Source organism: Eptesicus fuscus, chromosome 10, assembly GCF_027574615.1.
Source record: "Eptesicus fuscus isolate TK198812 chromosome 10, DD_ASM_mEF_20220401, whole genome shotgun sequence".
Classification (NCBI taxonomy): domain Eukaryota; kingdom Metazoa; phylum Chordata; class Mammalia; order Chiroptera; family Vespertilionidae; genus Eptesicus; species Eptesicus fuscus.
The window spans coordinates 16,227,307-16,248,391 of NC_072482.1; the positions used below are offsets into that span (position 1 = coordinate 16,227,307).

At 40.5% G+C, this 21,085-nt stretch overlaps 1 protein-coding gene across 1 annotated transcript in view; it reads left to right on the plus strand.

Moving 5' to 3' along the window:
* Positions 1-20,304, plus strand: part of MEP1A (meprin A subunit alpha) — a 37,749-nt gene extending 17,445 nt beyond the window's left edge. Inside the window, exons 9-14 of the mRNA XM_028127943.2 lie at positions 827-976; positions 3,674-3,889; positions 14,836-15,303; positions 16,403-16,576; positions 17,096-17,396; positions 20,148-20,304. Coding sequence (XP_027983744.2) covers positions 827-976; positions 3,674-3,889; positions 14,836-15,303; positions 16,403-16,576; positions 17,096-17,396; positions 20,148-20,304 — 1,466 coding nt within the window. The remainder of the gene's footprint in view (positions 1-826; positions 977-3,673; positions 3,890-14,835; positions 15,304-16,402; positions 16,577-17,095; positions 17,397-20,147) is intronic.
* Positions 20,305-21,085: the final 781 nt, after the last annotated feature.

Sequence of the window (21,085 nt, forward strand, 5' to 3'; positions counted from 1 at the left end):
AGGGTAGGGGGAGGGTGGGGGGGAGGGGGAGAGTTCAACCAAAGGACCTGTATGCATGCATATAAGCCTATCCAACGGTTAAGTTCAACAGGGGATTGGGGCATGCGTGTGGGAGAGGGGTGGGATGGGAATGGGGGGATGAGGACAAATATGTGACACCTTAATCAATAAAGAAATTTAAAAAAAAAAAAAAAAAAAAGAAATGCCACTAACCCAAAATTTACATGACAATCTATAGCAACATAGACAAAACCTGGTGTTGGAAGCCAAGGGCATTACCCTGAATCCTGGGATCATCAGGACTGTGAACACAAAATGAACCATTCTTCCCTGGCCTCTGTCAGTTGGTTCTTGGAGAAAATATAACTTCCTTCTATATTTCAAATATTCAATAAAGTCTGATATGCTCATTCAAAAAAAAAAAAAAAAAAAAAAAAAAAAAAAAAAATGACCCCACACGTCTTTGGAGACACAGTCTTTCATTCTCTTCCACACGTATATAGAGAGGATATACCAAGTACAAAGTCCAGTATTGTAGGTACCTCCATCTTGATCTCAAGGAGTCAGGTTTGGTTTTTGCACAATGAGAGGCCTTTTTTATTATTTAACTCTGTGATTCTGGGTGGTGGGTAGGACTGCATGTGTATTGGCAAGTTCTAAGTTCTGATGGGGGACAGTAGGATTTGCATCTGAGAAAAGTCAAGAAAATAAAAAGGCTCATGATCCTGCTATATCTGAACAATGAGGTCTTAGTAACCTAAGACATTAGGTATTTGGAATGAGATGCCTTTAATTTTTAACCAGGTGACAAAAATGTCATTTGCAGCCACAACTCACACCCTTTTGGACCACTGTGCTTTTGAAAAAGCAAACATCTGTGGGATGATTCAGGGTACCAGAGATGATGCCGACTGGGACCATGAGGACAGCTCTCAGCCTGGAAAAGTGGATCACACCTTGGTAGGACAATGCACAGGTGGGTGAAGGCAGAAAGTGGCCACCTGAGGTGGTTCATCAGGTTCAATTGGTAATAGCAGCCAGCATGTTTTGCCTCAGTTGGAATGTTTGTTATCAACCTGGAATTCTAAATGTGGATAAAGAACATTTCTCTTTATTATTAACCTAATAAAAAGCACCGAGGTTCTGGGTGTGCAAAAGGAAGATGTATTTAAGTGATGACAAAACTGATGTGGTTATGTGGTTGATAAGACATGACTTTGTACATAAGGGCAATGTCCCTATAGCAGTGCCCACCAATAGGACTGTAATGTGAGCTACATATATAATGTAAAATTTTCTCATGGCCACATAAAAAAGAAACAAGGGAAAGTCTCTTTAATAATACATTTTACTTAATGTCTAAAATATTAACACGTGGAATTCAATATAAAAATGCTGACCGACTTCACACTTTTTTATACTCGATATTTGAAATCTGTGTGTATTTCACCCTTACCCTTATCTAAGTTTGGACTGTCCACAGTTCAAGTGCTAAATAGCCACATAGATTTGGTAGCTGCCATATTGGATAGCGCAGCTTCAGATAGTTTCTATGTATGGTTTGTGGGTGAAAAATCCGTAACATCAGACAGACCTTAGTGTGAAATCTGGCTCTACCACTTGTTAATTGTGACCACAAGGACTCGTTTTTTAAGTCTTTATTTTTGTGAGCCTTCTGGACCATCAACATGTTGATACTTCACAGTGAGGATGGAAGAAGACTATGCATACAGAACTCCCAGCTGCAGACCAGCAACTTCCCCTCCTGTTTTTTTCCACATTCCCTTTCTCTCCAGGGGTTCCATATATATATATATGTATTTTCCTATTCTAGCATCCTTTTATTAAATGCTAGTCATTGAAATAATCTCAACCCTGTTTGGAAGCAGGTGGGGTTATAGGTCATAATCACTTTATAAAGACTGGACTATTATAAAGGCCCTTAGTCCATGCCTGTGTGTGAGTTGGTTAGATTTCCTTCACAAAAGGAACCCAGGTTGTCATCCAGATTCCAGGCCTCTAGGGAGAATGTCAGAGGTTGTAAGCCATTGCCACATTTCCTTGGGCCTTGGCAAAGGGTGAAAGTCTTTGCCCACATCAGATTATTAAACATATAATCTCAAGTATCCAAAGGGTTATCGAAGCCTAAAATTCTCATTAAATTTCCTTCATGGATTCTTGTCCAATATCTTCTGTGGGCTAGCTGCTGGGCTAATATACAATTTCCAGATAAACAAAAAGGTGATCTTCATGTGAGAAGAACCTGCTGAGAGAATGCTCTAGCACCTTAATAGGAAAGGAAAGGATCACACCCCAGAAGAAGTATCTAGGAAAACTTTATTGACCAGCCATTCTGCTTCTTCCACAGGAAGTACCTCATGGGACCCTGTTCCCTCTGCCGGTGAGCACTGGCATTGTTCAGGTAGATGCATAGACTCAAATAACTTGAAGGATAGAAGCCATATTCCATTTAAAACCCAGACATGTGAATGAATGCCTATTAGTGGCAGAGCCAGGGCAAGAATTCAGGCCTCCTGACTCCCCAGTTACTGAACTTTCACCTCACACATCTGAGTACACCTGAGCAGAATTCCTAAGCAAGGAACCTTCAGTAATTCATAATTCAGAGGCCTCAGAATAAGTTCTAGTATTGGGAAGAATACACAAGAAAACATATTTTTTGCTGGTGTAATATTATATCCATCATGAAATTTGCCAGGTGGAAATCTTATTTAAACATCCATGCTCACTGTCCATCTGAAAGGCTCACATTCCATGTAGGAGGCAGGATAAAGCAGGTAACCCTACTACCACAGTGCCTAGACCTGTTCTAGATGCTCTCTTCATTTTTAATTTGTGGGATATTTTGAGTGGAGCCCTTGGTAAGAGGTTGAATTCTGGAGTACAGTTTAAATGACTTCTTTATATGCAAGAATTGCTCATTGAGCCTTACTTTGAAAAGTGTGCTAGTTTTTAAAGTAATATATTCGCTTAGCTGCCTGCTTATTTTGGGGGAGAGAATTTTGGGATATCTGACCTGGGCCAACCCCAGTTTGGGCACAAATGTAGACACTCTTTTCCCATCTTTTTCAGTGTTCTTTCAAAGGTTTCTTTATATAGAGAGACATCCTTAAGAGTTCATACCATGCTTTGAACGCCCCTTTTATGACATAGTTAGGATGATTCTTTACCACAGCACACACACCCAATCATTAGGCTAGACACAGGTGAAATTGAACCCTTAACAATGTGAATATTTAAATTCCAATCACTATACCTTTGAATCCCACCGTTTCTTATACAGTTAGGAGGCCAGCTCTTTGCCTTGGAATGAATCTCTAAACAATGAAGTCAACGATGGAAATAGAATTCCCCTCACAGACACTAAATTCTATCAAACTTTGCTTAAAGCCTATATTTTCTAAAATCAGAAGTCTATGTTTACCAACTTGAGAACAAAGTCAATGAAAAGAAGCAGTGCAGAGCTGCAGTTTAGCCTGTAAGTCTGTTCATGGAGACAAATAGAATATATACTGACAAACAACCTTCTTTGTATTTTCTCCAGCAGAGTTCTAGCTTGTGTTGGTTGTTGCTCACTATTTCACTTGGTGGGGTAGAGGACGTCTTAGGGTATGGGCAGCCAGAGATGAGATGTTGGGTGCTCTCTCCACAGGTGCCGGCTACTTCATGCTATTCAACACCAGCTCAGGGTTGGCAGAAGAGGCAGCCTTGCTGGAGTCTCGGATTCTTTACCCAAAGAGGAAGCAGCAGTGCCTGCAGTTTTTCTATAAGATGACTGGAAGCCCTTCAGACAGACTCACCATCTGGGTCAGAAGAGATGATGGCACAGGCAACGTTCGCAAGCTGGTCAAGATGGAGACCTTTCAAGGTATCTGGAAGCAGTCATGCAAAGACTGATTTGGTTTGCAATCTGGGATCCTGATTCTTTTTTCCTTTCCCTTTCCTTCAACCCTCCATTTTCACCCTCCCTCACCTCTCTTCATTTCTCCTCCTCCTTTTCTTTTCTTTCTCCTTCTCTTTCTCTTCTTCTTCCTTTTTCCTCTATATCGCCTCCCCCCCCACACCCAATGTTTAGTACGGTGTCTGGTATATTTGCACCACACAATACATGTTTTAACCACTCAGAAATTATATGCAGCAATGAGGGGTTAAGTGAAACTTAAATACACTTTGTAAGAGGCCAGAGTATATAAATCCAATTTTCACTAGAACATTGGAGAAAGCCTGGGCAGAGAAATTTCGTGATTCAAGGATGGGGATTGGGAGGTAAAAGGGAAGCAGAAATTGAGGCTGCTGGAGAGAGAGAGGGTTAAATACTTGACCATTGGTGATTTTGCATGTTTCAGAAAACTGAATAATACTGTTTTTTAATATGAAGTAACTCTAGCCTACTTGTGAAGTTGATGAGAACTGAGCCATTTGTGCATAAACTTCATTATAATCATTTACATATTACTAAGTAACACTCTATATCCTATATAATAAAAGGGTAATGTGCAATTGACCCTAATGGTGGAATGACCAGGAACGACCTATGACGTGCACTGACCACCAAGGGGCAGATGCTCAATGCAGGAGCTGTCCCCTGGTGATCAGTGTGCTCCCACAGGGGGAGCTTCACTCAGCCACAAGCCAGGCTGATGGCTGCAAGCCCAGCGGCAGTGGTGGGAGCCTCCCCAGCTTCCTCTGTAACACTAAGGATGTCTGACTCCAGCTTATGCCCGCTCCACGGGGAGTGGGCCTAAGCTGTCAGTTGGACATCCCCCTGAGGGCTCCAGGGCTGCCAGAGGGATGTCTGACTGCCAGCCTAAGCCCAATCCCCCAGGGAGTGGGCCTAAGCTGGCAGGTGGACATCCCCTGAGGAGTCCAGGACTGCAAGAGGGTGCAGGACAGGCTGAGGGACCCCCCAGAGTGCACGAATTTTTGTGCACCAGGTCTCTAGTATTTCTATAAGAGGGCCAGCATGAAAACCTTAGAATGCTAAGGTAGTCAGTTGGATATGAGGGTAGTCTGGCTGTGTATCAATACCCAGTGTTATAAAGCTAAGAATTTACATCATTTTATTGTGGTAGTGGTTCATTCATAACAGGGAAAGAGAGACTTACTTTCCTATTTTTTCATTCAACAAAGAATTTCTCAATTAGAGTGAGCCCAAATAAAGGGAGAAGTCTTAGTATTTCTAGAGGAATCTGCTACTTTTGAAGGGTGGGAGCTTCCTTAGGGCTACTCATAAGAACAGGTGCCAAATGACCTTTACCCAGGCCACTCTGGATTACCTGGGAATTCTACAGATAACAGTTTTAAGGGGTTTACTCTTCTGTCTGAAATCTACTGAGCATCTTTATCAAATGGAAGGATGACAACTAGGTGCCTGTTAACAGTCAAGAATTCTCTGTTACCAAGGATTGTAAATATTTAATGAGAAAGTGAATTAGAGTCTCATTAACATCAATAGGGACTCTACAACCACAACACCCAGGGAACAGCTGCAAACCCAGGAACACTGGATCTTAAGCAGCTCAAATATGTGGACTCAGATGAGCTCTGCACCTTCTCACAGAAAGGTCAGATTTCGCCTAGGAAAAGGTGAGGTCTGTGATCCAGGCTGGAGAGAGAAATGAGTACAATGGGATCTAGAGGTTTGGGGGAAGTCTGCACCCCACAAAATCCATGGCTGTTGGGGCGTGAATGTAGAAGGGGATTCGCAGGGCTGCTAGCAGAAAGGAACTCTAAAAATCAACCCATAGCTGGACTGGGTGCAAAAAGGCAGCCTGAAATTTTACCAGTGTGCCGGCTGCTTAGTGCCAGGGGAAAGAAGACATGCACAGAGAGAGACGTTCACAGAGTTGCGTGCAGTGCCGGAGGGTAAAAGTCGCAAGTTCGTGCACTTACTCTGGCTCTTTTTTTCTCTTTAAATCCTTGCTTTTGATTACTAAACCCAGTACATAAGATCACCCAATTGGGGAGACTCTCAGAGACTTCAGGGGAAAGTTGTTTTTGTGGAACTTGGGGATCTGAGTGGGGAGTAACAATCAGAGAACCAGCTCTGGGACAGTCCATTCTCCCAAACCAGTATTAAGTGTGACAGGGAAAACAAAATCTAAATACTAGCTAGAGAAGATTAATAGCCCCTGAGGTCAATCCAGAAACACTGCCACCCAGGGGTTGAATCACAAATTGACTCTTGTATAAACACAAATAAAGGAGTCTAAGAAACAAAGAAATACGGCCTGCTGGAAAATAAGGACTGTGGCTTACAACACAGAGGAGCAGTGGAACACAAGGAACTTCAATACTTTTCTGACTAATGGACAGCAAATAGGCATGCCAAACAGAATAGTAGAGGAAGTGAATGAACTTCACTACTGTACATTTTTATTTTTTCATCTTTTACTTAAGAAACTATTTTTTTTCTTTTTTCCTCACTTGATTTTACCTTTATAATTATTATATTTTTATTTTTAATCAGTATTATTACTACTACTATTTAACCTTTTTTTTTAAAGTGTCATTTTATTTTTCTTTATTTTATTTTATTTTATTTTATTTTGGGATTAGTGTTCTACATTCTATTTTCATTTTTTCTTTAGCATCATTTTACTCTATCTCAACTTTACCTTCACGCCAACACTCTCTCCCTCACTTTTCACCTTTTGTTGTCCTGTTTCTCTTACCCTATTCCTGGTTTAGATTTTCCCTATTCCTTATTTTAATCCCCTGTTAAAAATTCACCCTACTTATATATCTAATTTGTGATCCCCTGCTCTAAGTCCATACACACCTCTCTCTTCTCTATCAAAATTTTTTTCTCTCTGCCCTTTTTTTGTTTGTTTGTTTGTTTTTTGTTATTGTTTTTGTTTGTTTTTTTTTTGTTCTAGGTTTTTTGTTTTATTTTATTTCATTTTGCCTTGCTTTCTCTCTGTCCTATTGTTATTGTTTGCTTGATTGTTGATTAGATTGGGGGGTTTTTGTGCTTGTTTGTGAGATTGTTTCTCTTTTTTTGTTTGTTTTTTGCTTCTGTTTTTCCTCTCCTCACTTATTATAAGTTGTTGTTCATAGTTTGTTGTTTGCATTTTTTGGAATTAGTAGATGTTCTATTGGCGTTTCCCCCCATATAAATAGTTTTTTTCCCCTTCTTTTTTATTCTCTTTCTTACTTTTTTTTTTCCTTTTCTCAATATCATTTTTGCACTCCTTTTTTTTTCTTATCCCTTAATTCTCTTTTCTCTGTTGGACACCTTTATTTGGAGTTATTAGTATCGTGAATACATTTGGGTTCAGTGCCTTGTGTGTTGTGCCTTGTTGTGTTGTATTTTGTACCTTTAAATCAAAGCAGGAGAGAGAGAGCTACATAATCATATACCTGGAAAAGAGAGATCATGGGGGACAAAGAAACAGTCTGCATATGAAAGAAAAGAAAGCATCACCAGAAAAGGAAATAAACAAAATGGAGCAAGCGATATGTCAGATAAAGAATTCAGAGAAATTGTCAAAAGGTCGCTGAAAAGAATGGAAGACAAACTCAACAATATGTGTAAGAACCAAGAGGAAATGAAGAAGAAATGAAAAATGACATCACTGCTATAAAGAACTCAATAGAAAGCATCAACAGTAGACTAAAAGAAGCAGAGGACCACAGCAGTGAACTAGAAGACAAGGTAGAAAAAATACCCAAGCAGAGCAGCATCTAGAAAAAAAACTTTAAAAACAGGAGGAGAACTAAGGGAACTTTGGGACAACACGAAACGAAACAACATCCGCATAATAGGGGTGCTAGAAGGAGAGGAAATTGAGCAAGGAATAGAGAACATGTTTGAAGAAATAATGACTGAAAACTTCTCTGATATAGGGAAGAAAAAATGCACACACGTCCTAGAAGCTCACAGAGTCCCAAACAAAATGAACCCCAAAAGACTGATGCCAAGGCACATTATAATTAAACTAGAGGCCCAATGCATGAAGATTCATGCAAGAATGGGCCTTCCTTCTTCTGGCTGCTGGCACTGCCTTCTACTCTGGCTGGAGCTGCCTTTCTGCCTTGGCTCCAGCCCAGAGCCACCTTTCCACCTTTCCATGCTGCCCAGAGGCCAGAAGCTGCTGAGGCAGTTCGGAACGCCTGCGTCATCGCCATGGTGACAACACAAGATCCTGCCCGCACTAGGCTCCTGCATATGCAAATTAACCCACCATCTTTGCTGAGTTAATTTGCATACTCACTCCTGATTGGCATCTTTCTCTTTTATTAATGTAGATTGGCAAACACCAATGACAAAGTAAGAATATTAAAAGCAGCCAGAGGGAGAAAGAAAGTTACCTACAAATGATCCCCAATCAGACTAGCAACAGATTTCTCAACAGAAACACATCAGGCCAAAAGGGAATGGAATGAAATATACAAAGTCATGCAAAGGAAGGGTCTGAATCCAAGAATACTGTACCCAGCAAGGCTATCAATCAAAATTGTGGTGGAAATAAGGAGCTTCACAGACAAAAAAGGACTAAGGGAGTTTATTACCACCAAACCAGCAATGCAAGAAATGCTAAAGGGTCTGCTGTAAAGAGAAGAAATAGGAAGCAAAGAAGGAACACAGGGGTAAAGAATAAAAATGGTGACAAACAAGTGTCTATCAATAATAACTTTAAATGTAAATGGATTAAATGTCCCAATCAAAAGACATAAAGTAGCTGAGTGGATAAGAAAACATGATCCATATATCTGCTGTCTACAGGAAACCCACCTCAGAAAAAAGGACTCACACAGACTGATGGTGAAGGGATGGAAAAAGCTTTTCCAGGCAAATGGAATTGAAAAAAAAGCTGGGGTAGCAATACTTATATCTGATAAATTAGATCTCAAAGTGAAGGACATAACAAGAGATAAGAAGGCCACTTCATAATACTAAAGGGAGCAATCCAACAAGAAGAAATAACTCTGGTAAACATATACACACCTAATACAGGAGCACCCAAATACATTTAAAAAAAACTTCTGGAGGCTATCAAGTGAGAGATTGACAGCAATAGAGTCATAGTAAGGGACTTTAATACCCCACTATCACCATTGGACAAATCGTCTAAACAAAAAATCAGCAAAGAAACATCAATTCTAAAAGACTCACTAGATCAGACGGAATTAATTGACATCTTCAGAACTTTTCACCCCAAAGCCACAGAATATACATTCTTCTCAAGGGCACATGGGTCATTTTCAAAGATAGACCATATATTGGGTCACAGGTAAAGTCTATTCAAATTTAAGAAGATAAAAATCATATCAAGCATTTTCTCAGATCACAATGGCATAAAAGTAGAAATCAACTACAATAAAAACAATTAAAAAAATCAAACACCTGGAGGCTAAATAGCATGCTGTTAAACAATGACTGTGTTACCAGAGAGATCAAAGAAGAAATAAAAAGCATCATGGCAACAAACGACAATGAAAACACAACAATCCAAAATCTATGGGACACAATGAAAGCAGTCTTGAGAGGGAAGTTCATAACCTACCGCAAAAAGCAAGAAACAATGGTAATAAATTACATAACCCTACAACTCAAAGAGTTAGAAAGAGAGCAACAAGAAAAGCCCAGTGTAAGCAGAAGGAAGGAAATAATAAAGATCAGAGCAGAGATCAATAAAATAGAGACAAAAATAATAATAAATACAAAAGATCAACAAAACCAAGAGCTGGTACTTTGAAAGGATAAACAAGATTGATGATCCTCTAGCCAGGCTCACCAAGAAGCAAAGAGAGAGGACCCAAATAAACAAAACCAGAAATGAAAGAGGTGAAATAACAACCGATCCCACAGAAATACAAATGATTATGAAAAAATACTATGAACAACTCTATTCCAACAAAATGGACAACCTAGATGAAATGGACATATTCCTAGAAAAATACAAGCTCCCAAAACTCAACTAAGAAGAATAAAAAAACAGGAATAGGCCAATAACTACCAAAGAAATTGAAACAGTGATCAAAAATCTTCCAGCAAACAAAAACCCTGGTCCGGATGGCTTTACAGGGGCGTTCTACCAAGCATTCTACGAAGAACTAAAACCTATCCTCCTCAGACTATTACTAAAAATTCAAGAGGAAGGCACACTTCTAAGCTCTTTCTATGAAGCCAGCATTACCATAATCCCAAAACCAGATAAAGACACCATAAAAAAAGAGAACTACAGGTCAATATCCTTGATGAACATAGATGCTAAAATCCTCAATAAAATTTTAGCAAATCAGATTCAGCAATACATTAGAAAGATCATAAACCATGACCAAGTGGAATTTATTCCAGGGATGCAAGGATGGTACAATATCTGCAAATCAATAAACATGATACATCACATAAACAAACTGAGAGACAAAAATCACATAATCGTATCAATTTATGCAGAAAAAGCATTTGACAAAATACAACACCCTTTCTTGATAAAAACTCTCAGCAAAGTGGGAATAGAGGGATCATACCTCAACATAATAAAAGCCCTATATGACAAACCTATAGCCAACATCACACTCAATGGGCAAAAACTAAACACATTTCTCCTAAGAACAGGAACAGGGCAAGGATTCCTGCTTTCACCACTCCTGTTTGACATAGTACTAGAAGTACTATCCATAGCAATCAGACAAGAAGAAGAAATAAAAGGCATCCAAATTGGAAAAGAAAAAATAAAATGGTCCTCATTCTCAGATGACATGATACTATACATAGAAAACCCCAAAGACTCCATCAAAAAACTACTAGGCCTAATAAATGAATTTGGCAATGTAGCAGGATACAAAATTAACACCCAGAAATCTATGGCCTTTTCATACACCAATAATGAACTCACAGAAAGAGAAATGAAAAAAACTATTCCATTTACCATTGCACCAAAAAAATTAAGATACCTAGGAATAAACTTAACCAAGGACGTAAAATACCTGTACTTAGAAAACTATAGGACATTGAAAAAAGAGATAGAGGAAGACATAAAGAAATGGAAGAACATTCCATGCTCATGGATTGGGAGAATCAACATCATTAAAATGTCTATATTACCTAAAGCAATCTATAGATTCAATGCAATACCTATTAAAATACCAATGGCATATTTCAAAGATCTAGAACAAACACTCCAAAAATTCATCTGGAATAAAAAAAGACCCGAATAGCCACAGCTGTCCTGAGAAAGAAGAACAAAGTTGGAGGGATCACAATACCAGACATCAAACTATATTACCAAGCCACGGTTCTCAAAACTTCCTGGTACTGGCACAAGAACAGACATGTAGACCAATGGAACGGAATAGAGGATCCAGAAATTGACTCAAGCCATTATACTAAATTAATATTTGACAAAGGAGGCAAGAGCATACAATGGAGTCAAAACAGCTTCTTTAACAAATGGTGCTGGGAAATTTGGTCAGATACATGCAAAAAGATGAAACTAGATCACCAACTTACACCACACACCAAAACAAACTCAAAATGGTTAAAGGGCTTGAATGTAAGGCAGGAAACCATAAAAATCCTACAAGACTCCATAGGCAGCAAAATTACAGGCATATGTAGTAGCAATATCTTTATAGAAACAGATGTTAGAGCAAGAGATCTAAGGAGAAAATAAACAAATGGAACTACATCAAAATAAAAAGCTTCTGCACAGCAAAAAGAAACCATCAACAAAACAACAAGAAAGCCCACTGCATGAGAAAACTTATTTGCCGATGTTATCTCCAACAAGGGTTTAATTTCCAACATTTACAGGGAACTCATACAACTTAACAAAAGGAAGATAACTAAATCAAAAAATGGGCAAAAGACCTAAATAGATACTTTTTGAAAGAGGACATTCAGAAAGCCAAGAGACATATGAAAACATGCTCAAAGTCACTAATCATCTGAGAGATGCAAATCAAAACAACAATGAGGTACCACCTCACACCTGTCAGAATGGCTATCATTAACAAATCAACAAACGACAAGTGCTGGAGAGGATGCAGAGAAAAAGGAACCCTCCTTCACTGCTGGTGGGAATGCAGACTGATGCAGCCACTGTGGGAAATAGTATGACGTTTCCTCAAAAATTTAGAAATGGAACTGCCATTTGACCCAGTAATACCACTTCTAGGAATATATCCCAAGAAAACAGAAACACCAATCAGAAAGGATATATGCACCCCTATGTTCATAGCAGCACAATTTACAATAGCTAAGATTTGGAAACAGCCTAAGTGCCCATCAGCAGATGAGTGGATTAGAAAACTATGGTACATCTACACAATGGAATACTACGCTGCTATAAAAAGAAGGAATTCTTACCATTTGCAGCAGCATGGATGGAACTGGAGAGCATTATGCTAACTAAAATAATCCAGGCAGCAAAAGAAAAATACCACATGATCTCACTCATTTATGGATAATAAAGAACATTATAACCTAATGAACAAAAAGATAGATACAGAGGCAGAGAAGTATTGAACAGACTATCAAATTACAGTGGGAAGGCTGGGGAGTATTATGGAAAGAGGGGTAAGAGATCAACTGAAGGACTTGTTTGCATGCATATAAGCATAAACAATGGACATAAGACACTGGAGGGGTGGGGTGAGGGGAGGCAAGGGAAGGTCAATGGGGAAAAAAAAGGAGATATATGTGCTACTATTTGTAATACTTTAAACAATAAAATAAAATTTAAAAACAAACAAACATTGATGGGATCTATTATTCCTCACTTCCATAGGAAGCTGCAAGTGTTATCCTTGTAAGCATGAAATCAACTGAGCAACCTTTTCACGTTTTACTTCCTTATGCTGCTATGCATTGAATTCTACTGAATTCCAAGTGTGTCTAAGTTCCCTGGAAGTGTCATCTGAATGGACTTTTAAAACAATCCACTCTGATACTGTTTTGTCAATAAAACTTTTCTAAAAGGTTGGTTGAATATCATTTAGTGTTTCTGTAGTATACAACTTAAGGTAGTTACAACCGTTTTGAACAGTTTTTAACTTGTGCAAAATGTGTTTTTAAACCTAACTGCTTACATATAAAATATGTCCTCTCTCTCTCTCTCTCTCTCTCTCTCTCTCTCTATATATATATATATATATATATATATATATATATATATATATAATGTTTTATGAAAACTAACATGCAAAATACTCATGTTTTTACGAAGACCGAGATCCTCTTGTAGATGACAATTCTGAGCTATCAAGGATGACAGTTGTCTGCGCAAATCATCTCAGAACTGTCTTTTGCCTGATTCACGGCAGCTCTATGGAAGTGTCTCAGTGAAACATTCCTAAAGATTTCATAGATGAGCCACTGCCAATTTAGTGATGTGCCCTCAGGACTTCCTACATTTCAATTTCATGGTAACAACCCATATGAAGAAAATAAAAAGGTAGTCACTAGCAAGAAAGAGATCCTTATTTTTTTTTCTTTTCAGAACTCCCATGGATAGACAATTCCAATCTTCTGTCTCTGCCCTTATCCCAGACTGGTGCCCATTACATTCACAGCCATGGGTCCTTTACTTGACTAGGAGATGTCAGTTACATTAGTTTGTAAGTTACAGGTGTGGATGTGTGCCTTCTCCCGCTCTTTCCTATGTATACAGATAACCCAGCCATATGGGTTGTATAATCAGCTCCGCTTCAGAAAACAGAACATGGTTAGACCTGTCCCTTGAAGTTGTCCTTAGCGAGAATGAGTGAGAAAAAAGGTTGATAAAATAACTCTTAATTTTGGGGAAAGTAGACTCTGTAAGAAGGTTCCTGGTTACAACACACAGAGAGTGGAAAAGAGGCACTTCCAAAGCCCTCTGGCTAATTGTCCTTCAGGTTAAACTTCTGTAGCACTCACCTGTATGAATTCAATTTAGCAACCTGATTCCCACTTGTAATGTAGCATTTGACTTCTTTAATCCCAATGCTAGGGTACACCCTGGGCACAATATGAAAGCAGGGACAGATCTTTGGGGAATTCTGAATTGTTCTACCCTGGCAGTTTCCTCTCCCTAGACTTTCAAACTCTTCTCTGGCTTCTTATGCTGCTGGGCCCAGGACCCCATTTTCTAGAACAGCCTTCTCACTTCTTACCTCAGCTCTTTATTAAAGTTACCACTTCCAGTTCAAGTTCAGAAAAAAGTAGACCCAATTTTACTAGAATGTGGGTATCTGGATAGTGGTAATTCTTTTTGGATTATTTGTTTTTTAAAAGAGAACAGCTTCTCTACTTGGTTGAATTTCACATACTATGAGAAAGAGGGGGGGAAAAACTGGGTGTTAGGGAGTGAGTCAGTTTTGCATACAGGAGATCCAGCTAACCCTGTAAGTTATCATCTACTCTAGAGCCTTCCATATATCTCTCTGGCATCAATTCACAGGTGGGACCATATGAAATTGCCATTGTGAGAATTTTGGATTACAAAATGATTCTTGTATAAGGCTCAGCCTAATACTTGGGTATTCAGTGCTAATATTAGGAGGTGGGGGGGGTGTTTATAAGTCAAACTCAGGGGGGAACCCAGAACCTGTGAAATTGAATGGTAATGGAAAATAATTTTGTGATTAAGATTTGAATATGAATTTTTAAATAGAGCATAGTGTGTCTTTGCATAGCAACTTTTCCTTACCAGAAATGTAATTTTGGAAAAGATCTTTAACCAGTTTATAACAGTATCTATCTCATAGGGTTGTTGTGAAGTTTCAATAAGATAATTCATATAAAGTAATTGGCATAGTACCAGGGTCATAATTGGTGCTCAACAAATGCTGGCCACAATTGTCACCAATCTTATTCTCTGTCCTCAGGTAACCAGACTTGGAAAATAGCCCATGTGACACTCAGAGAGGAGAAGAAATTTCGCTACCTTTTCCAGGGCATAAAAGGTGACCCCCAGAACTCGAATGGGGGAATTTACCTGGATGACATCACCCTAACAGAAACTCCATGCCCCACAGGAGTTTGGACAGTACATAATTTCTCCCAAGTCCTTCAGAACACGGTTAAAGGGGACAAGATCCTGAGCCCTCGATTCTACAATTCAGAGGGATATGGTTTTGGGCTGACCTTATACCCTCATGGTAGAATAAACTCCATGAGGTCTGGCTACTTAGGACTTGCTTTCCACCTGTGCAGCGGGGAGAATGACGCTATCCTGGAGTGGCCGGTGGAAAACAGACAGGTGATCATGACAATACTGGACCAGAATCCAGATGCCAGGAATAGAATGTCCTCAAGCATGGTGTTCACTACCTCTAAGTCCCAGACAGCTTCAGGTAAGTGGTTCTAGGAGCTGCCCCTCAACCTGAAGGGACAACAGATGTGATTCTCATCTGTGTATAAGAGATTACCATTCCTCTCACATTTCCTCTTGGGGCATATTAATAACATAGTCATGTTGGAGTATTAGGTTAAAATTGTCAACGTCATTTTGTCTTCCTCTTTTCTGAATTCACCCATCAAGTAAGGGCTTGCAATGTGCCAAACTCTAGGCTAAGTCCTTGGAATAAGAAGCAAATCAGGCAGTTCCTGCTCCATGGAGCTCAGTCTAAATGAGAAGGCAGACACTACTAATCATTTATCAGATGCTCAGAACCAATGCACTGATCATCAGTATACTCATGAAACAAACTTGCACCAATACATAAGTGAGCAAACTGTTTTGTGTTTTTTTCAAATGAAGAGTGTTAAGCCTTAAGGGGAAGAGGCTACAGCTGCTCCTCCCAATTCATTGAGGAAGCCACTCAATAGTGGACAATTGACTGTTCAGAGCTGTGCTTCTCTGCCCTTCCCCCCTTCCAATTCTGAGTTTTAATTCTCCTAGAAAGAGTAAATAAACTGATTTGCTTTGACATATTTTTTTCTGATTGGCAAAGCTCCACATTACTCATTAAAGACATTTTGGAAAGTGAAATATAAAGAGGTCATGTTGTTAAAGAGAACCGGAATAAATCAAGCAATGCTCGGAGAGTTTGGAGTCACACTTTATTCACCGGTGGGCTTAGAGAAAATGAATTCAAATTCTAAGCAAAGCTACAAGCAGAACTTCCCTTTTTATTAAAGAGCCAGCCCAATGTGCGCTTAGTGGTTATCTTGCTGCTGGCCTCGAAAACAACACAGTTCTATCCAATTAAAAAAATGCACCTGGCATGGCATTGAGAGTATGGGCATATCTAGTCTCTGGCCTACAAGGTCAGACAGCTAAGTTTATCTTCCTCATTATTCAAGCAGGCTAAAGCAGGCTAGAAAGCAAGGTTATTGTTTTAGAATAAGAGGCCGTCTAAAAAAAAAAATAGCAGAGAATTCCAAACAGTAGTTTTACAAAACAGGGGTTAGCCTTCTCAATGTGATTTTGTGTTACCTATAACTTTGCAGCAATAAACGGCTCAGTCATCTGGGACAGACCAACCATCGTGGGAACTTACGATAGGGACTGTGATTGTTACAGAAGCATTGACTGGGGCTGGGGCGCTCTCATCTCCCACAGCATGCTGACGAGGAGGAGTTACCTTAAAAACGACGACCTTATCATGTTTGTGGATTTTGAAGGTACTTGTGCTGATCTTCCTGGACGAATAACCCTATCCTCTGGGTGTTAACTGATTGTTAAGCATCTCATGGAGGGTGGGATTTTTTTCCTCTTTTTTTAGGACTAGGTAAAAATAAAAGAGATGTATGCTGAGAGAACCACATGTTACTCTATTGCAAAACTCGGAATTGGAAGGGGGGAAAGGGCAGAGAAGCAGTTTACCTGTCCTTGGGAGAAACTAAAATTTTAGTGTTCATCTTTTGTGAGAATTTATCAAATATGGCAGTTCTCGTTGACTTCAGTTTAGTTTAGGTCAGCCTATCCAGGCTAACTTTATATTTCCTCTTCAAGTTAAATAAAAATGTGATTGGAATGCTTTGAAAATAAAAATAAGTAGCATTAGGGGAGTCAGCTGGGTTCAAAGCCACGTTTCATGTCACTAAAGGTGATGTCCACAAGGGATAGAGGCCACCCGGGGAACTTTGTTCAGGAGTGATGATGAGTGTGGTCAGATATTAATTATCCATCTCCCTCCTTAGACATCACCTACCTCAACCAGACTGAAGTCTCCCCTAGAAACACAAGGCTGACCCCCCAAGGCCTCGTTCTCCAAGGTCAGGAGCAGCAGGCCTCAGAAGAAGGCTCAGCGCAGGCCTCCTTAGAGAAGACCTTCCCCGGCAGCCAGGGCAACGGGCAGCCCAGGCGGCAGAAGCGGTCAGCGGAGAGCACGGGCCCCCTGGAGGACCACAACTGGCCACCGTACTTCAGAGACCCATGTGACCCGAACCCTTGCCAAAACGAAGGCATCTGTGTGAACGTGAAGGGCATGGCGAGCTGCAGGTAGGCTTTGTGGCTGGGGAGGCAGGTGGTGGGTCCGCAGAGGGGAGCCATGTGCTTAACCTGGCAAAAGGCACTGTTCCTGGGTTAGGACAAGGACTCCATCAGGTGGTCAACTGGGCGTGGCTGACCTTGACTCGGTGCTGTGCCTGAATCTGTGGGCGTTCGCTGCCACAGCAGGACTCAGGACCAAGCTTCCAACTCCCCTGACTGCCAATGTTCTTATTCATTATTAATTCTCATTATTATTTCTATTGTCTATTAGTTCTGCTGTACTATTATTGTAGTTTTTTACTAATAGTAGTAAGGGTACCTGACATTGATGGACTGCTTGTTATGTGTCATATGCTCTCCTGAGCAGTATACCTGCATCATCTAAAGTCAGCCTGCGATACACCAGCCCTGTCATCTCCAGGTAGTGCATAATGAAGTTAGAGAGATTAAGTGGTTTGTCTAAAACACCCTGATGGTAAATACCGCAGCTGGACTTGCCTCCAGATCTGTCTGTTTGCACGCTTTGCTCTATTTAATAGTTCTTTTTGTAATGTTTGTTATTTGCATTAAATTATTTCATGAAAGGATTTATTGATGCCAGAAGTATCAGTTTCATTTGACAGAATAGTAGCAGATGTAGGAACTGTTCTGCTTGGCTCAAAATATTTACATTTCTTCTTAGTTCTTTTTGATTGCCAATTGCTTCTTCTATTTTTGGCTTTTATTTTGAAATAATTTTAGACTTACAAATACATTGCAAAAATACTCCATAGTTCCCCATACCCTAATGTTAACATCTTATCTTATATAACCATGGAACAATGAGCATAGCCAGGAAATAAATGAACATGAATAAAACTAAATACTATGACCAATAGGATTAACTAAACTAAAGGTCTTACTCCGATTTTCCATTTTTCCTACCCATGTCCTCTTTCTCTTCCAGGATCCAATTCAGGATCCCACATTACATGTAGCTTTCATGTCTCTTTCGCCTCCTTTAATCTGGCACAAGTCCTCAGTCTTTCTTTGCCTTTCATCATCTTGATACTTTTGAGGAGTAGGGGTCAGTTATTTTGCACTCTTCCTCAATTTGGGTTTATCTGATGCTTTCTCATGATTATATTGAGATTGTACATTTTGGGCAAGAAGAGCAAAAATGAGATACACTCTTCTCGGTGTGTCATGTGAGGGGTACCTGGTGTTAATATGTGTTGCTACTGGTGATGCTAACCTTGCTCACCTGGCCAAACGGGTGTCCACCAGGCTTCTTAGCATTCCTCACTCTGTAGTGAACGGATGCCTTGGGAGAAGACACTCTGAGACCATGCTGACATCCCAGTTCTCCTCAAATCCTCACCCACTAATTTCAGCATCCATTGGTGGATCCCGCTGGAAGAATCGCCATTCTAATATTTTAATGGTGATTTTCTATTTTTTGTCTGCATTAATGAAGTGAAATTATACTATAAAGAGTAACTTCCTCCTCCTCTTCATTCCTTTATTTGTACAACTATTTACTTATATCCCTAAGGATTCAAAATATTAATTTTATTCTCTGAGCTACATTTCAATATGCCAGTACTTATCTTGTTGCTCACATTGTTCCAGCTTTGGCCTTGGGGAGCTCTTCCAGAATGGCTCCTATGCCCTTTCCACACAAGCTCATTCTTTCAGGAACTTGATGTTACTTTCTGGCATCACAGGAAGTCCCAGGCTCATCCTTTACTTGCCCTGCCCCAGCCCTGGAGTCAATCACTTTTCCAAGAGCCCGGGGTTCCTTTCATTGGAGAATGCCCACCTTGTTTCTTGGGGTTCCACGGCCACAGGGTGGCATGGCCCCTCTTTGCTGATAGGTCCTTGGATACCAGATTTCAATATGTGCCCGGTGGGCTTCATCCTTCTCAGAGTTAGGAAGTCAAGGGTTTCCACTTGTGTGTCAGCCTCTCATCAGCCAAATTATTCCTCTCCCTCAAGCCTGCAGCTTGGAGTTTTGGGAGGAGAATGGACCAGAGAAAACTTGCTATTATTCACTGATTTTTAAGAGGCCAATTCCAGGATGAATAAAGGAGGCCTTAACTTCTATCCTGCCACTCTGCTCTGGGGCGAGACTTTGTGATAGGAACATTGTTTGACACAAAGGCTGGGATTGTTCTCATGGAAGAAATGAAACACTGCCCTTAACACCGTGGTTCTGAGATTAGTTGATCTTTATAACAAATAACATTTTTTTTTTAAGAACACCAAGGATAGCATAGCCATTACGTGCCTACTATGTGCCAGACATCTCACCTTACAGTAACACTTTGATGGATATTTTCTAGAAGTTTACAGGGTCCAACAATAATGCACTGAGACTCTATCTGGAGAATTCACCCTGTAGCTTATAGTCTGAGCCAGAGTTAGGCAACATATTCTTTAAGTACCCCAAACCTTCCTCCTGAACTTTGCATGTGCAGGCCGAGTCTCCAGTCTGGAGACCGATCTCTGGGATGAGACTTCATGTGTGAAACACTGACCTCATGACCTTGAGCAAGTTATTTAACCTTTCTGTAAATGAGGTTGGTGAGAATGGCCTGACTATAACCAAGGACTGTTACAGGATTCAGTGCACTGGCACACACAAAGCCCTTCGAATGGGGCCAGGCTCGTGGAACCGCTCAGTAAGTGCTCACTGCCATTTCTGATGTGCTGGCGCTTGTCGCTGGGAGGTGCGGGGGCTCCGGTGGCTCCCACATGAACCCTGTGTCCTGTTCCCAGGTGTGTCTCCGATCACGCCTTCTTCTACACGGGAGAGCGCTGTCAGGCCATGCAGGTGCACGGCAGCATCCTGGGCCTGATCATCGGAGGCACCGCCGGCATGATCTTCTTGACCTTCACCATCATCTTCACGCTTCCCAAAAAGTCGAGGCAGTGACCCACCTGCTGACATCAGCCAGACCGAAGAAGCTCCTCCTCTACTCACACCTCTCTGCTCGTGTGCTGAACGCAGTTTGGGGTGGGTTTTGTCAGCCTTGTTTTGAACAGGCCTCTGAGGACCAAGGCCTCCAGCCCCCCGTGTGACTGATACGGTTTTTCTGTCCCCAACCCTCACATGATTCTGTTACCCTGCTATGTGCTCTGAATGGATCTACTGTGTCTGTGACAGCACTCACTACACTTCTTTGTAAATCACTTGTTTAATTGATTGTCTTTCCCACAGACTGTAAGCTCCATGCAGGCAGACCCTCATATCACGCCAGTGCCAATGCCTGGAAGCGAGACAGCCTAGCCCACTGTGGGCCTTCAGTGAAAGTGGATGAATGAACCGGTAATTGAATGAATAACCAAGATACATGAACTCTCATTCCTTCTGTAGATGAAATATCTACAATAAAATTTGTACCTTGTTTGCAACAGAATCAAATGCTCAAATACATACTTTTCACTGGACACAATAGTGTTATTACTCTTTCAAGGTCTCCTCTGCTAAAGGATTTCAAATAAAGAGTCCTCCCAGCAGCAGGGCCCCAATGCACTTGCTCTCCTCCTCTGAATCTAAGAACAGGTTTTAACAAGTTCAATAAATATTTGGTCAGTTCCTTCCCTGTGTTCAGCATGTGTGTGTGTGTGTGTGTGTGTGTTTGTGTGTGTGTGTGTGTGTGTAGAGTGGATGGGGGAGAGTTGACCCAAACCCTTTCTCAGATCCTTTTAAATTT